This window comes from Cariama cristata, unplaced genomic scaffold, assembly GCF_000690535.1.
Source record: "Cariama cristata isolate BGI_N322 unplaced genomic scaffold, ASM69053v1 scaffold12925, whole genome shotgun sequence".
Lineage (NCBI taxonomy): Eukaryota > Metazoa > Chordata > Aves > Cariamiformes > Cariamidae > Cariama > Cariama cristata.
The window spans coordinates 54,695-71,645 of record NW_009619305.1 but is presented as its reverse complement, the minus strand read 5'-3'; the positions used below and the strand labels follow the sequence as shown (position 1 = coordinate 71,645).

Genomic DNA, 16,951 nt, shown 5'->3' with positions numbered 1-16,951 from the left:
CTTTCCCTAAATAAGCTTTATGCTATAGTCTTTTATCATACAGACTCAGTGTTTTTCCATAGCACTAGTGCTTGATTTAGTGCAAGGATGAGTGCAGACAGAAGCAGAAGTAATGTTGCACAGTCAATTATAAGTTTTTCACTTTCTAACTTTTGAGTGTTTTACTTTGGTCTGCTTACACTTCAAATCAATTTTGGTGGGCAAAATAACTTTTACTGAAACAACTGTATTAGGAAAAATCACAGTATTGGTAGAGGTACACTAGTGTAATGTTCCTTTTTTCACATAAAAATGATGATAAAGGTATAAATCACCTTTGTACATCCTGCCTCATGGAGATAGTTAAAGTCTACTGTCAGTCTTTGTATCCTTTTTTCTATCAGAGAGAAACTTGAACTCAATATGTTGAATTTACAAAGAAGAACCCTAAATGCAGTGTATTTGTACCTTCAGAAGAAGAAAGAACTGACTACCAAAGGACTATTTAGTCCAATAGTGAAAAAGTAGAGTCAATAGGGCAGAAAACTGAAGTGAGATTAAGATTAGAATTTAGGCATTCATTTTTACCAGATTGAATGGTTTACTGAGAGAAATGGTGGATGCTGTATGTCTAGATATCCTCAGATAAAGTGTAGATGTCTGTGTGAAAGGTGGACTCTATTCCAACCAAAGTGATGGAGTTCACAGCAAGGGGTATTTAATGGTTTGTGATTAGGGTCAGACTACATAATCTAGCAATTCTTTCCGGTTTTAAGAATTCTGTGAAACCTTATTGTTCTCTCGATGCAATTTATACAATACTTTTAAAAATTGAAATTTAACCATCTGTTTGCTAGCCTGGGAGCAATAAGACGTTTCTTAGTATCTATTACTTGCACTTCAAGCTTTTAAAAGTACTTTTCTTTGACTCAATGTCTCACAGCACACCCGAGGGATGCACAAATAGCCTATCTGTGCATATAGTGTTGCTAATGTGCATTCACTATTCTGTAGATCTGTCTTGACTCACAGCACGCAGCATTGGAAACAAACATAGGTCCTGGAGGTCATAATTTGTTGGATTAAAATGGATTAAGCCAAAAATATCTGACCACAGTATATTCAAGCATTACTTTCTCACTGATATTGTGGTGCAAATGTTGTTAAAATAATGTTAAACAGTTTAACGCTTAATTTTGAACTTGGAACTTCAGACTAAGATGACTTTTCTGCACATTTAAGTTAGTAAAAGGCACATTTTTGCCTTACTGTGATCTGTCGGACTGGCAACAATTTCAAATCCTGCGCTGCTGTTGCCCAAGCATAGCCAAATTTTGCTCAGTTAGTGAGCTGGATAACAAATTCAGGCTTTGCTTACCAGTGTGCTGTCCCCTTATGAAACACAATTCTGTATTTGACTCTGTGACCCCAAACTTTCCTCTTCTGGAAATCACTCGCTTAGAAGCAAACCATTTGTGCCACAACAGTGACACTGCTCAGAACAACACAAACACGGTAATGCACTAATGTAAAGAAAAAATAGACAGTGAAGATGCAAATATATTGCTTGTTTCTAAGTGGAATATGAGAGGTTGATCAGCAGTATCAGAGAAGGTACCTTTGAGCCACATCTTGAGCAATAGCAAATGAAAAGCAAAACAAAATAAACCAGATATGTGAGGCAGTTAAAGGTAAGGTCCCATGCTAACTTCATGAAATTACAATTGTTATTATGCTAGTTTATATAGTGGTTCATTCATTCTTATGAATAGCCACAGTTAAATACATATGTGATTTCAAATTTCCTTGCCTTGTGTTATATAATGAAACATCCTTTTCACACATTGATGGATTTATTTTTTCCTTCACTAATCCTCAGTGAATTTCCAATTCAAGGTATCTTTAATGAAACTCTGGATATGGTGATTGGGTGTTACATGTTTTGATTTTTTCCCCTTCAGTTCAATTTAGAGTCCTCATGATAGAATTTTTCAGCACTGTGTTTAATTTTTTTCCAAGCTTGTTTGTTAAGGTTTTGCTGCATCGTAATGCACAAAAGTAATAAAGGTTGATAACTTAACAAACTTTTTATGAATAGTAACTTCACAATAATTTTTTTCCTGCTCTTTCCGCAGGACGTTACCCAAAACTGGTGTTTCACTTTGAACTCAAGAGAAACATCTTGTATTTCATACTAGAGACTTATGTACCGTCAATCCTACTGGTTGTGCTCTCCTGGGTATCGTTTTGGATAAGCCAATCATCAGTTCCAGCCAGAATCTGCATAGGTGAGAAGCTGATAAACCAAACCAAACCAAGAGTTATTGCATGTACGTGGCATCCATTTCCAAAAGTTGCAAGGACTTCTGAGTTTTATGGAATTACTTTTCTGGGTTGGCATCCACAGTACATCGTGCAGATTCCCCTTAAAGCCTTGCTATTCTTTAACGAAGAAAACACCTTTGGGAGCTACAGGAGACTTGGAGGCAGGGGAGGCTGGTGAAAGTAAAGGAAAAATCTCAGTTACTTTGGAAATAATTTCAACATATCCAAACACACGGCATGCACAGGCAGAATTGTGAGGCTTTTGTGAGGTCTAATGATACATACTAATTAACACATGAATAATAGAATTTTAAGAGATTAAATATAATTAATTTCAAATAAAGGATATTCTGAAAGGGAAAGAATGCAAATCAGTTCTGATCAGACTGCAGGTGGGGTGGGAAAAATACTCATACAAAATAGGGAAGAAAGAACGATTTCACATCAAATGAGGCCAGTGGGCAACTGCACTGAGCAAAATGATATCTGAATGTTTTAAAGGGATCATTTGCATAGTATTGCAATAATAACGTGTTAATCATAAATATACATTCCATGACACCAAAATGTCTCTCATTTTAATTTCCAGTCTTCTCAATTTTACAGACATTTTTTCATGAGTGTTTTTAAGTATTTAACTGCAGAATCACAAGTTCGTTTGAAAGTCGTCTTTCCAAAACACAACACATTAAATGCTCTGGCATATGAGGATTTCACAGAGCCAGGAAAAACTGTCTTGTAGCAGGACTCTTGCGGTAGAGGCCCTCATTGCTATCCATGTTTTATCAGAACTTAATTTTTTGCTTTCCACAGGTGTTACCACAGTTCTCACTATGACAACACTGATGATGGGAGCCAGGACTTCACTCCCAAATGCTAATTGCTTTATTAAGGCAATTGATGTGTACCTCGGTATCTGCTTCAGTTTCATCTTTGGAGCACTGTTAGAGTATGCAGTGGCTCACTTCTGCACTCTGCATCGACTCAGTTCAAAGGAACTTCCAAAGGTATTTTAATTCTTTGATTGTTGTCCTACAAAACAGACTTCAATTATACCTGCTAAAGAGAAAAAATTATCTTAGCACTAACCGTAAATGTATTACAGGAAGTTTCTATTTTAGAATAAGGACAGTGAAAACAGAATAACCTTGAGAAAAAGAAAAATGATTGGCATACTTGGAACTTTCTGGAAGAGATCAAACAAACTGAAACACCCTTCCATAATGATCCTCTCTTTTGGCATGGACTTTATAGCCATTCATCAAACAATGTGCTAGATGTATCACAAAAATCATAGGCACTTGTCCTCTACCCACCAATGGCATACACTTACTTACAGTTCAAAAACTAGATTGAGCTTGGTGACTTGATCTTATTGCAGTACAGCAAAAAAGAAAAGATTTTATCACATTCCATTTATGAAACCTTCTGCACATGCATGGTACTTGAGTCAGTTCACTAGCAGACAGCTTCACGTATTAGGTGTATGAGATCCCTATAGCCTTCTACTTACATCTTCTCTTTCAACAGCTGCAGCTCAGACTTTCTGTTCTGCACCATTATTTCAGCTCTAATGAGCTTCTCACAACTCTGAAATACTGTGAAATATGCTTAAAATAAAAACGGATCAAATCAACATAAGTATTTTTGAGTCTGATGGTTGTCATCTTGCTGAAATAATCAAGACAGGTTCATGAAGAAGCTTTGTCACATCTTCCATCTCCAGTGTTTAGCACTGCTTTCATAAGCAGTGAGAAAGAAATCACAACGAAGTTGGAAGCTGATTGTCTTGCAGCTTTTAATTGTGGAACTGAATCTAATATGGAAGATAGAAAAGAGAGTTTTAAGCAGCTTATGATATTTCTGAATTAATAGAAAAAAGGAAAACACGGAAAGTGAGAATAACACAAAAAAAGCAGGAAGAGGTTTTGTTGAGTGCTGGAGGGATAAACAGCCAGAAGAAGAAAGATTAGTAACCATTTAAGCCAAACTACAACAGAGCATCACAAATGCCTAAGCAAAGCTCCTCAGTAGGCTCAAGAAACAGGATATTGAGTTCATGTGGAGAAGCTTAAAAACAATGAAGATCAGCCAAGGTGTGTTTTTTTAATGGCTAGATAGTTCAACAATTAATATGGGATTTTGGCTGTTTGGATGAGAGATAAATTCTCTAAATGCACAGGAATGTGTTCAAAGCTGTCATTACATCTAGGTGTGTGGAGAAGGACTGGAAAACAGCCACAAAGCTGAGCCACCCAGTGGCTTTTAAAGGACAACATCTAATGGGGGAATGTCTACAAATGGGCAAACGCTCATTTTGAATGAGGATTTGAGTGGAAATCCTGAAAGTAGTTTTTCTTGGCAAGGTAGCATCACTGACAATTCCCTCTGAGCATATCCATCTTGTGAAGTAAGTGATTGTCATTTTGCTCATAGAGCAGAAAAAAAAAGCTTATTGGAGTTTTGGATAAGAAAATAGTGTTTCAATGTTTGGATGATTAAGCATCTTTGGATCTGTGAAGGGCACTTGTGACTGCCCTTGCCTTTGCCTACCTGTGTCAGATTCCCTTTCATCTGGGGAACATGTACCTGTGCTTGCAGATGGGGCAGACATGGGAACTTAATGACTTGAAAGATGGGGAGTAAGTGGATGTACATCCCTAAAATGAAGAAGGAAGAAAGACTGGAGGTACAGTTTTGTGATGGACTTAATGACTGAAAGGGATGGTCTGTCACTTCAGGCATGTTCCTGTCTTTTGCTGTGCATCAGGAGTGAGCAAGCCAGTCCAACTCACTTCTTGCCCACAGAAAAACATAAGGGAAGGGGCAGGTGGTCCTAGACCAACTCAAGACTACGTAGAATAAGAAAAATGCCTGTCATGTCCTTTTCCTACTGTGGCCAAGGACAAGCACTGCTTACTGAGCAGGGTGCCATGGAGACCACACCTGACTTGTATTTCTCATTTCTCACCGTAAAAACCAAAACATTGCAAGGACAGAAGTAGCAGCTAAAATCTCATGTCACTGTCTAGCAGGTACTTAACAAATTTCTGCATGAGTATCATCACCAGAAATGCGTTCTCCTCATTACCATAGTCTCTTGTGGACACAGGTTAATTAGAAATCTCACTTCCCAGATTGTTATTCCCATATGAGAGCTGATACAAAATTTGCACTCAGAATTATGTAAATAAATGTAGGAGGTGAATTGAAAATGTAACCTCTGCCTTGTATAGGAATTAGTTGTACTGGTTTACTTTCTGGTTTGCTCTTTAAAGCAGCTGGGCACTGTCATATCGTGTTCTTTTGAAACGTTTAGGGTTTCCCATTTGGAATATAAACTGGTGAAAGAGCTTATCATATCCGTACTCTTGTGGCGTCTCGCATCACGTGAACCAGGAACCACAGAGACAACTTCAAAGCTAATGACAAAAATAGAGAAACCATCTGCTGCAAGGAAGGTCAGGCAAAATGTGCCATTCATGGCAGCCTGCATAACAGACTGTCTAAATGGAGAGATTTCCTCTCCAAAATTCTGAGTTTCTTCTCTTTTATACAAAGGTGTGAATTGTGCTCTGCTATAAAACATAAAAACTCTCCTTGGTCTTCATCTGTCTTTCACCTAAACATCTCCCTTTTGCTCAGAAAGGAGGAAAGTTTGAAAACTAAAAGCAAGGTTACAAGGGCAGTGTTCAACCTATGTGGCATTTCTGTGTGAACATCGTGCAGTCTTTCTGCACACTGCACAAGCTCCAGGTGTGCAACACTCTAAGCTGAAATATTTTTAATCATCTTGAGCATCTTTATTATTCAATGGAAGTGACAACTTTCCTCAATTCTATTGGCTGGTAGATATCAGCAAAGACTTCAGTATAAACAGCAGCCACAGCAGCAAGTTCCATTTAGAGTGCTTTTCAGGTAATGTACAGTACCTTTCCTGGATGCTACTGATTTTGTGTCCAAACAGAGCCCTTAGTGCCAGCTGCCATTTTCTCATTGACAGCTGGAATCCAGAGAAAACTTAGTGTGGTATTTAAAATTAAACCATAGTTGAACACTTGCAACACAGTTGTTGTTTTTTTTTTAAATATAATGTAAACCAACTTAATCTTTCATCACATTCAGTTCTCCACAGTGAGCTGGAAAAATCCCTTGATGGTCCCAGTTTATAAGACTGTAGTTTTTATAGACTAGCAGTTGTGGTTCTCCTCTAGACTAGCTTTCTCCTTTTCAAAAAATGTGCTACAGCACTTCTGCTGTAAACTCGTCTCTGTTCTGCGAAAGCCCTGCCTTGTAACACTGCAAACAAAGCCAAGTACATATGTACTATGTACGGTATTTTCTGCTTAAGTAATAACTGCCTCTTGGGGAGCTGAAAGGAGTTAAGAACAGCCTAATAAAGCATCAGCCTCCTGTGAATTGTTCACATGTGGTTGTGTGAAAAGAAAAATGGCACGTACACAATGTCCTTTCATGCTCTGCAGTAAAACTAATTCTGTACAACTTTTAGCCAGCCCTACCTGAGAGACAAATAGACTCCTATGCTGAATAATGCCCCAAATCCTGCCAGTTTTGAAGTATAGATGTTGTTTTGCCTTTTTTTCCCTTTCTAAAAAATGAGAGCAGAGGAAGAAAAGTCAGGATTTTTCTGACAGGTTTCTTTATTTTATTAACTTCTGAAGCATCGACTGCATTCATTAGGCTGTCACTTCGATGCCTTGTTTCAAGTGCCAGGCGCTGCTGACAAAGGCTCCTCTGCCACCCCCAGTGCTTCCCTCAGCTGCGTGAACTTTTTGAAGCAGCAGAGCTAGGTATTTATAACAGAGTTACGCCCCAAGTAAAACTCCAGGTTTGAGTTTTAGTACTACCCTGGGGATTGTTTAAGGTTCAGATTGGAATTTTATGGATTGATCCTCTTAATGCTTTATAGGCAGATTTTTATCCTGGCCTTTGGTTTCAAAATTCTCACGTAGCTGCGGGAGGCTAGGTGGAAGATGAGCAAGGTTTTGTAGTCAGTGTATTTTTAGGATGACACGTTGTGTTGAGCTACATTTTTCTCTGAAATAAAATATACTGGATTTTTTTGGCAAGTTGAAAGTGAAAAGCAGTAATAATCTCCTTTTCTAGCTCCATCTGTTCTTCTTCACTGATTCACAGCAGTCTGAGGACATTGCCCAGACTCCAATTTACTTTTCAAGGATGTTACTAATTTTAGATGAAGAAAGGCTCAAGAACCGTACCATCTACAAGTACCCTGGGCAGAAGAACAATTCTGCACTGGCATGTAGATCACTCAGGTGGCTTTGACTTTAATAGCTGGGATATTTCTAAATGAGGTTTTGTGTGACTACATGTAGGGCTATACATCTTAACTTTTCTAAAGTTTGTCCTTGTCTAATCTATTCCTTCAATGCAATGGAAAAAGCAAATTGGTCAGATGCAACACATTCTACATTGTACATTTCACAAATAAATTTTTAGCCTTTTCTTCCTTATATGCCACTCACTGATGTGGAAGGTAATAAAATCATGAGAAGAAAACTAAAATTATGTGTACAGCTGCCTGAATTAAAATGATGCCTCCTACAACTATATAAATTTGTTTAGTTTAGATAAAAAGTTGGAGCCAATCTTTGTAGCTTGGATCTGCTGGTATCTCTGCAATATCCCAAACCAAACTAAATATCCCAGAACTTTCAAGAAACTTTGTGTTTAGAGCTGAAGCTGCAGCTGATGTCTAATCCTGTGTCCTCTGAGTCAGTAACAGAAAACCCGCTGACTTCAAAGGGTGAAGATTTCATACATGAACTTCATGGCTCCAAGCCATTTCTAATCAAAGAAACAAAACCCACCAGAAGGCTTATACAACATTCTCCAAAGAGCTGTCTTGATGCAGTGAAGCACATGAAAACGTGCTTAACCTTAGCATAACTTTGAACTTAAAGCATGGGTTTCAGGACTTGAAAGAAAGTAGTATGAGCTATTTAGTATAGAATTCATTGTGGGGATTGTCCTTCTTTATGATCCTCTTCTTTTTGTGCTTTTTTTGTGTGTGTGTGTGTGTTTGGTTTTTTTAAATAGCTTGATTTTCATCACAAACCACTAGGAATAGAGTAGCCAACTGCACGGAAGGAAAGTATCTTGTATTCTGTGGTGCTTCATTTGGGGTGCAACCAGCTTGACTAACTGGTCTGGCAGCCCCCACACCTTCTCCATCTCCAGACTGGGGCTTTGCTTTACCCACTTTCTAGACACTGACCTTTGTCAGTATTTTCCCTGAGTGGAAGACAGCTTATTGTTGTGCGTTTCACAGATTTGCTGCTGTCTTAAGTAAAGCTTAGGGGTCACATTTGAACAAATCCAGCTTTGCTCAACAGTCCTATGAAAGCTTTTGAAGTAAGATGGTGTTTAAGTCAGTGCTTTTCCTGTAAATGGAAACTTTGAAAGCTGGAAGGAGCTGTCTGGTGCCTGTAGGTCCTCGTCCTTGAAATCAAGGAGTGAGCTACAGGAGGACTTATAAGAAAAAATCCTATTATTTGCTGCAGCTCTAAAGTAAATAGGCAATGAAACATGCTCTTAAGTACCTGCTGTTTTGTTTCCTATCAGGATGAGGATGAAGAGTCTGAAGAAGAGAAGAATGGAGTTCTGGCAGCAGTTACTAACAGTTGCAGTGCCCCTGATGATACAAACCAGATCGATTCAAACAAGAGCAGCAAAACTGGCATCAACAGAAAAAGGGAGAGAAGTAAACACAATGGCTGTATTTCACCAATGTCAGTAATGAAAAGACTTTTCTGTATCTTCGATTGCTTGCATGTTAAAAATCCTTACCACATAGACAACTATGCCAGATTTTCTTTCCCATTATCATTCATCATAATTAATGTATTTTATTGGGTATATTATTTGTATTTCTAAATATTTTAATGTGTAAAATTGGTTTAAAGTTTAGAAAGTGGATGCGGGAGGGGAAGTTGCAGAAGAATGAAGAAGCTGCTTTTGGATAAAGGGATATGAAAGGACATGCCATCTTTTAAAGCATTTCTACAAAGTTTCTTGTTAACTCACTTTTCCACTGTTAAATGACTGTCATCCAAAACTGACTTTCCTATTAGCATGCATGTCCCATATTAAACTATCAAAGGCCAGTAAGTCCTTTTTAAATATTTTAATGGTCAACTTTGTAAAATAAGAGTTATATTACATTTGTTTCTGAATTGCATTGAATACATTTAAAAATAAAAACAATGTAGTGTTGTTTTCCTGCTATGCTTTCAGTATTCAGTTCCTTCTAGCTTTGCCCATGATGCATAGATTTTCCAGTTTATATAAGAAAATGTGTAATTGCAGATCAAAGTCTTTTTGCTTCATATCAAGAAAGAGCTTTGAAGGCATGGGCTACCAACACAAACTAAACAATATATTCATCTCTGTAAGGTCACAAATATGTGTTGAGACTCTTCCTTACATCTTTAGACAGAACTCCCATAGGCATCAATGGCTTTTCTGAATAAGTGCAGGGCAGAATATAGAAATGGGCTGGAGCCAAAAGGTTTAGATCCAGAAACGTGTTTTTCCCACTTGGGGACATACTTAGGTGTTGGCCAGTCCTTAATGGAATATGGACATTTATCCTGATGTTTGTGCTCTACTCAGTCACAACTGCCTAGATAACTATTATGCAGAGGCAAAATTTTATATGCTTAATTTTCAGCTGAGGAAATTCCTCTTGAGTTACTTGCCACCAAAAATTTCATGTAAAGATGAAAAATCTTACTTCTTGAATTGAAAAGAAAACCCTGGATATGCAATAAGTCTTGATGAAAAAAGGGAAAGTTTTATGCAGAAGAAATTATGACCTACATGACAGAATGGTTACACTTGATGAAAAACCATAACAGTCTTTCTGAGTGGTTACTTCACTGATAGATATTACAAAAGTCCTTGATACGGCGACCTGTTTCTTAAACTGCAGTCAGGAAATTTAGAAGCACTTATTATTATACATTTTTCCTGACCATAATAGATATGTGGGTTACATATATGTATAAATGTGTATATGTGCTTTTATAGGCTGTGTACCTTGGCATTTATGATGATCTCACACACTGCACACACAGAAATGCATTAAAAAGCCCCTGTAATATTGTCATTCTTTGATACACCTTTCTACCAGTGTGCTGCCTGTGAAGAACACCATTACATGAGAAGAAGGAAAGTGCAAAATACCAGCGTGGGTTAAATCTGTCCCTGCTCACAACTAAATCCATAAAAATCATTGCACACTGGTAAACAATTATTAGCTCAATAAAATCCCCTCAGTATTTTTATTTTCTAAACAGATTGAGTACTGAAAGCACATTTCTCTAGTGTTATCAGTAATGCTTTTTGCAAAGCTTATTGAGGCAATGCGACTTCAAGGACAGTCTAGTGGCTTTTGGTACCTTGTGGCTCTTCTGACATTCATAGAAAAGCAAATGCATTCAAGAAATCAAACCAAGACTGCCTGTGTTAAGGATGAGGCAAAAATCTGCTATTTTTTATTTAACATTCTGCTGTTGCAGATTTAACCTTAAACGCTTTATTCAGGAATGGATTCTATGAGATTTTTTTCTTGGAAGTGAGGAGCTGGACTCTTGAGACCTCTTTCCAGTTCATACTCCTATAAAATTCACAGAAAGCATATGGTAAAGCTCTGTATTTAATTTCTTAAATTTGAAGTTTACATTAATTCTGAATCCTTTCAAATAGTTACCCACATGTTGTAAGTTAACTGTTGTGTTAACACTAAACTTGGGATTTACATTTACTACAAGCATAAAGTAAGCATTTAGAGTTTCGTAGCTTCCAATTAACTTGGAGATTCACCTTAAATATTCTTTTAGAAAGCTGTTGAAGGTCTGGACAGCTTTATTTAGAGTGCATTAACTGATAACAGGGGCTGTTTTCCCACTGATGTGCTAATTGAAAGCAGAGTTAGACACAGAATCCCCCTACGTTTTCATGAAAGAATAGACTGCACAGTAGATTATTTTTTATTCTGCTTTGCATAATTCTGCATTAATTACTAATTTGAAAAACAAACCTTGGGTTGACATGAATTTGTGTAAGTAAAAGATGTTCCCTCCAGGGGACAGGGGAACAGATTTTCAGTGTGGTGTACAAAGAATGAAGAACAGCATTTAAATTATCCCATTCAAACATACAAAACTGTTCCCAGAAACTATCAAATTCCTTGGAGTTAGCTGGAAAGGCCCTTCTAAGTAAGTGGCATTCATGAACAATGTGTTAAAGGCTAAAACTCAGAGGTAAATTAGAGATGGAAAAGTCTCTTTCAGAGCTAAAAACATGGGCCAAAATTGAGGCTGAGGCACTAAAAGCTAGCCTCAGCAATGAAAGTGGCTTTGTTTTCATACCTGGTGAACAGGAAAGGGGAAACACCTTGAACTTTCTGCAATCATTTGTTAGTTGATAGTTATCTTTCTTTTGCTTACTTTGATTTTAATATTTTCTAATCAGAGATCTTCTTAGACTCATAATTCAGAAATGTCCTGTTGTATTTTGAGGCCACTTGAGGCAGATGTGCAACTAGGGGCCCGAGGTAGGTGAAGCAGGGTAGTGGCACAAACTAATAATGCACCTTCATGTAATTTACTTTGCTGTTAGCAGGAGGTGCACTACTTTTGATGTATCTTAAGACAGCAGCCAGCCCAAGGAATAAATTTCCTTCCTCTGTGGAATACCTGCAAGTCTGGTCTTTTGGTTTTAGCAGCCTTCTCACAGGTGTCTAAACATTGTGCAGACTAGAAAAACTTCTCTGACCTTAATAAGCTCTTTGGTATTATTGTCTTTCTTAATGGAAAACTATTATGAAAATAAAATCCTTTGCTGACCTGTTCCTTTAAATATAATAACAAAAAATTTTGGAGATTTTAGACATTTGAAGGTATTAATCCTTGCTACCTTTCCACTTTGGCAGTTATCTGATGAGTTCCTCTGATTCTGCTGTGTTGTAGGTAAGTATCTCATGTAGCCTGCTTACTGGGATGCTAGTTAGGATGTTTTGATAGTATTTGAAATATCAAAAGGGAAATACTAAGAAAGATGATATTTTAGAACAGGCATCCATTAGCTCTCTCATAAACTAAGAAGGCATTTTAAATGATGGCAAGAACATTTATTTTAAAACATAAACAACTAAATACCCCATCTGAATACTCCAGTCAACACATATGGCAAGCACAAGATAAGGGCATCCATCTGTTGATCTGAGTACCCATTTTCAGCACAACAGCCGCCTTTATTATCAGTGCAGCAGTAACTTAAATAGCTCTGTTTCCTTCCTTGCCAGTCTCTTCATTGTTTGTACCAATTATTTTAAAGGAACTGTTATGTCTTTTAACATGGGAAAATGTGTTAAAAAAATGATACCCCACCATTGTCACCCTGCAGTTCAAAAAGAAATAACGAAAAAGATTAAAGAAAACCTATGTAACAGTAAAGCTGATGACAGAAGAAGAAACAGCAAGATGTAAACCCTCTGCTTTCTGCTAACGGCTCTTGCCAGTGGCGTGGTGCAGCAGAGTGCCTAAAACACCTCTGCGAACGCAACCTGAAGAGGCTACTGGAGAACTGGAGCTGTTGGTACAATTCACTCCATGCAGCAGTAGATGGAGCTAATTAACTACTCTTCATGACTGAATGAGCAAACGTAAATGGCAAATGCTAGTTAAGGAGGACTCTGGGGAAAACCTGTTACAAACTGACGTTTGTACTGTGGTAACTAGGTCATGTTTGTAGTGACAGATTAATTAAAATCAGACAAAGCAGCATTGTTAGGTGGGCTGTTGAGGACTTCTATTTTCCATACTTCTCAAACCCAGACTGTTGTTTCCATCATTTTAGCCACTGAAATCGTTAACACATTCTGCCAGTCTGCCAAGTAATTTCATGACCACGATATCTCGTGTTTTAAGCCTGAATTTTCTATCCTCATGTCAAGGTTTTCTCCTGCAGGTTACAGTGTTTCAAATCAAAGTGTTACAGCATCTTAGTATTTCAAGGCAGGCAGAATAGTGGCTGTACCAACAATTTTCTTATATTTATGAATCCTAAGTAAATGTTCCCAGATAATTTGCTGGCACACTGCTAACAGTTGACACAAGGATCAAATTAATTTTAAAAGCCAGTTCAAATCTTTTGGAAAAGTTTCCCTTGAAATAGGGTTTGTTGAAACTGTAGGAAACTGAGCCAAAGGAGTCTTCTGGGCTGATTAAACAGGTCGCTGCAAGAACAAGCTATCTCAACCTGAGAGCTAAAGACTGGAGTGGATTCTGCTTACTGTAGAGAAGTGGGTACTTAACAGTGCTTAAAGCAGACAAGCTTTACATGACTTTGAAGTCTGTAGTGGATATGCCATTTCTTGTTATGTAATTTATAATTAAAATCAGGGTCCAATTTAGTAATATTGCCAAAATCAGCTTTTCATCAGTTTCCATCTGGAGACATCTTTCTTCCCCAGTCCCATCTGACAGTCAAACTTTCCATTCTCAGAAAGAGAAGAGTAAGGGGGCATTTGGGGGCATTTCAGACTCTTGATGTGAGTTTACTCGTATAATTTGGGTTCTGGGTTTCTTTCCAAACTGGAATGGACCCTATTTTCCCATTCCAGATCAAACACAGCCAAAACTTCAGAAGACAAAAAAACCCATAAGATTTAACACCATCACATGTGCACACAAACCATAACTCTGATACGTTTCGAACTCTGCTCTGAAATTAAATTTAATCCAGATAATTAAATTTAATCCACTAGATAACTTCCTCTGTATTAATGCACAAACAGCTGTACCACTGTTGCTTCCCTTGCTACAGAAGGTAACTTTGGAACCTAGAGAATAAAAAGATTTGATACCAGAGTTATTTGATTTCTCAGAAAGGAGGGGAACGTAATTTTTCTGCTTTAAAGGCAGGTCAGGAATGGATCCAGAATAGCAGCTCTGGCTTTAGCTGGGGCTTGACCGCTTTGGAAGCAGAACAAGCTGGCAAAGTTAGAAAAAAATTAACATGAGAGTAAAAAACCAATTTAAAACCTGAATTATATACTGAAATTCTCAGCTTGTATGCCCCTAGCCCTCATGCTGATATTAATGATGTTGCTACAAGCAACATTCATTGCATCTCAATAACAAACTTGTGAGACTTGCCAGAATGGGGAAAGCTAGCATTGCACCCACCGATATATTCTTGAAAGATGTAGGAGAAGAGACTGTCTCCTCCTTTTCTATGTCCTAGTTTCCTTAGGAGCCAGTTCATTTCAGTCCACTTCCAGTTCTGCTTTATCGAGCACCTGCTTTGGATGAGTGCCACTACAAGGTGAACAAGAATCATGTAACCCTGCATTAGCCTCTTCTAAGGGAAACATCTGTTCAATTATATGCATTTAAATGCTAGTCCATTAGACTCATATGCTGAACTATGTTATGCATGTAGCTAATTCAGTCCTAATCAAAGTGCTTTCCATTCACAGCAATATGTTTTTGATGATATCTAATGAATACAACTGTCCTTTTCTGAGGTATTTTCCATCCTTGTCGACAAGGCCTATAGGAAAACCTTCTAGCCTACACTATCAGTGTATGAGTTTGGCCACAGGGGTCTGGTCTAATCTTTGCTGTAGTTTTATAAGGCTTACCTTGACAACCCTTCAGTGCATTTCTGAGAACAGAAGAACTGACAATCTTGGCCTCTCAAAATGACACAATCTTCAAAATCATAAAGTAGCAGATTAAGGTCTGAAGAAATTTTGTAAGTAGCCGAATATAAATTGAACCTTGTTCTCAACTTCTTTCCCAGAAAGAAGAATAAGAGATTGAGCATCACTTTATCATCTTTCCCCATCATTCTTTATCATCTTTGTATAAGTGTTGTGCTCAAGTGTTATTCCTAGTACTTTTTGAGGTTCTTTCACAGTGAAAGATTCAGAGATCCTTCTCATTTTTTTCTTTAAAAGAAAAAACTGAAGTATGATGTGCAAATAACTAAAAACTTTGAAGTCTGAGGCTTCCTATGCCCCATAATACTTTCAATTCTACTGAACAACCTTCCAATGCACTGCTGGTCCACATTTTGTGAAGCCTGATAATAAGAACTGATAACTCTGGAGATTTCCATACATTTCCATAGAGGATCCTGCATGGATGCCAACTACATGGCTGATGCTGCACCATTTCAAACCACATATGCTTACAGATGCTAGGATCTTAATTCAAGTGGAACAAATGACCAGACTCAAAAATGCAAACTCCTTGTTCTGTGACTGTCCTTTCCAGCACATTCCAGCTGCTGGGTAAAGCCTTGCTAAAGTTTTGGAAAATGAGGTGGTACGGCAGCTGTAATGGTAAAGATTTTTTGTAGTTGATCCATCCCACTATGCACCTCCAACCAAATATACTACAGAAGCCCAAAAGGAAGAAGAGACAATTCCTTTATTTTTACTGTAATATCCTAAACTCCTAATTTCTAACTTAGCACTTCTAGGCCAATAATTTCAAAGTTGCGTTTGTGTTGGGTTGCCATGCATTACCTTAAAAGTCTTTGGACAGTATCTAAACCTTTGTTTCTATAACCCAGCTGTAGGTTACCATTTCTGTAAGCAAGTGCACATAATGGCCTGAGTTGGATTTCTCTCCTGTCATTCCAGATCACTTGGGTTACCATGCAGCTCTTTACCAGCAGAATCAAAAACTGTTTCTGTACCTTTGGCATCTCTGCATATGCCTGTATTCTAGCTCTAGTGTTTCCCTTCCCAGAAGGCTCTACATTGCTCTGTGATAATGTCAAGTCTCCAGATGCACTGCCATGCTGTACTAAAGATGACAGAGGGACAAGCCAAAATCATCAATTTTAATGATATTTCAGCATCATCCTGGTCCTGAGTCATTCCTGTGTATACTGCAGCCATCAATCTATGTTTGTCTAAAATGGTTCGTGCCAGAACCTTAAATGTAGAGAGGGCTGAAGAGGCTAATTTATTATATTTTGACAAGGACAAGCCTCATCTGGCAATCTAGAGTGGCTGAGTGCATCTGGTGAATAGTGCATTCACTTTCTCAGATCCAAATTGCTCTGTTAGTTTTTGTGACCCTCTTATCTCTGTGCTGTCTCTATCCAGCCTGGTTTCCTTATCACATAATAGGATTGTGCCTGCTTCTTCCAATTTCATTTCTATTGGCTTTCAATGTGTGCAATGCTGAGAGTGCATGCTGGTAGGTAAGCCTTTCTCGCTGAGAGATGGGATCGCTCACCCCAAAATGTACTGCCTCATCTGCAGTGCGGGAGACTATTGGCCATGGTTGCTGGCTCCTCTTGTCTCTTTGGGTTTAATTTCTGATTTGAATCACTACCTACACCAAGGGGAACCTCTATCCACACCTCTGCCTATCAAGGGCTCCCTAGCGGAAAGCTTTGGAGACTTAAATAGATGGGATGAAGAGTGTATTAGGTTAGATATATCAATATATCTGCCTATTAGTCCATGCTACCTACTTTTTGGAACCATTGTTGTATTTTTATGAAATATGATAAAGAAACAGAAATCTCAGAGATAGGATGTTCCTACAAGCTTTATGAAAATGGATGTCCAGGT

General features: G+C 38.0%; 1 protein-coding gene across 1 annotated transcript in view; it reads left to right on the top strand.

The window, feature by feature from the left end:
- The window catches only part of LOC104162474 (gamma-aminobutyric acid receptor subunit pi-like), a 34,132-nt gene extending 24,910 nt beyond the window's left edge, over window positions 1–9,222 (top strand). The window contains exons 6-8 of the mRNA XM_009701204.1: window positions 2,115–2,267; window positions 3,118–3,311; window positions 8,911–9,222. Of these exons, the coding sequence (XP_009699506.1) occupies window positions 2,115–2,267; window positions 3,118–3,311; window positions 8,911–9,222 (659 nt within the window). The remainder of the gene's footprint in view (window positions 1–2,114; window positions 2,268–3,117; window positions 3,312–8,910) is intronic.
- Window positions 9,223–16,951: the final 7,729 nt, after the last annotated feature.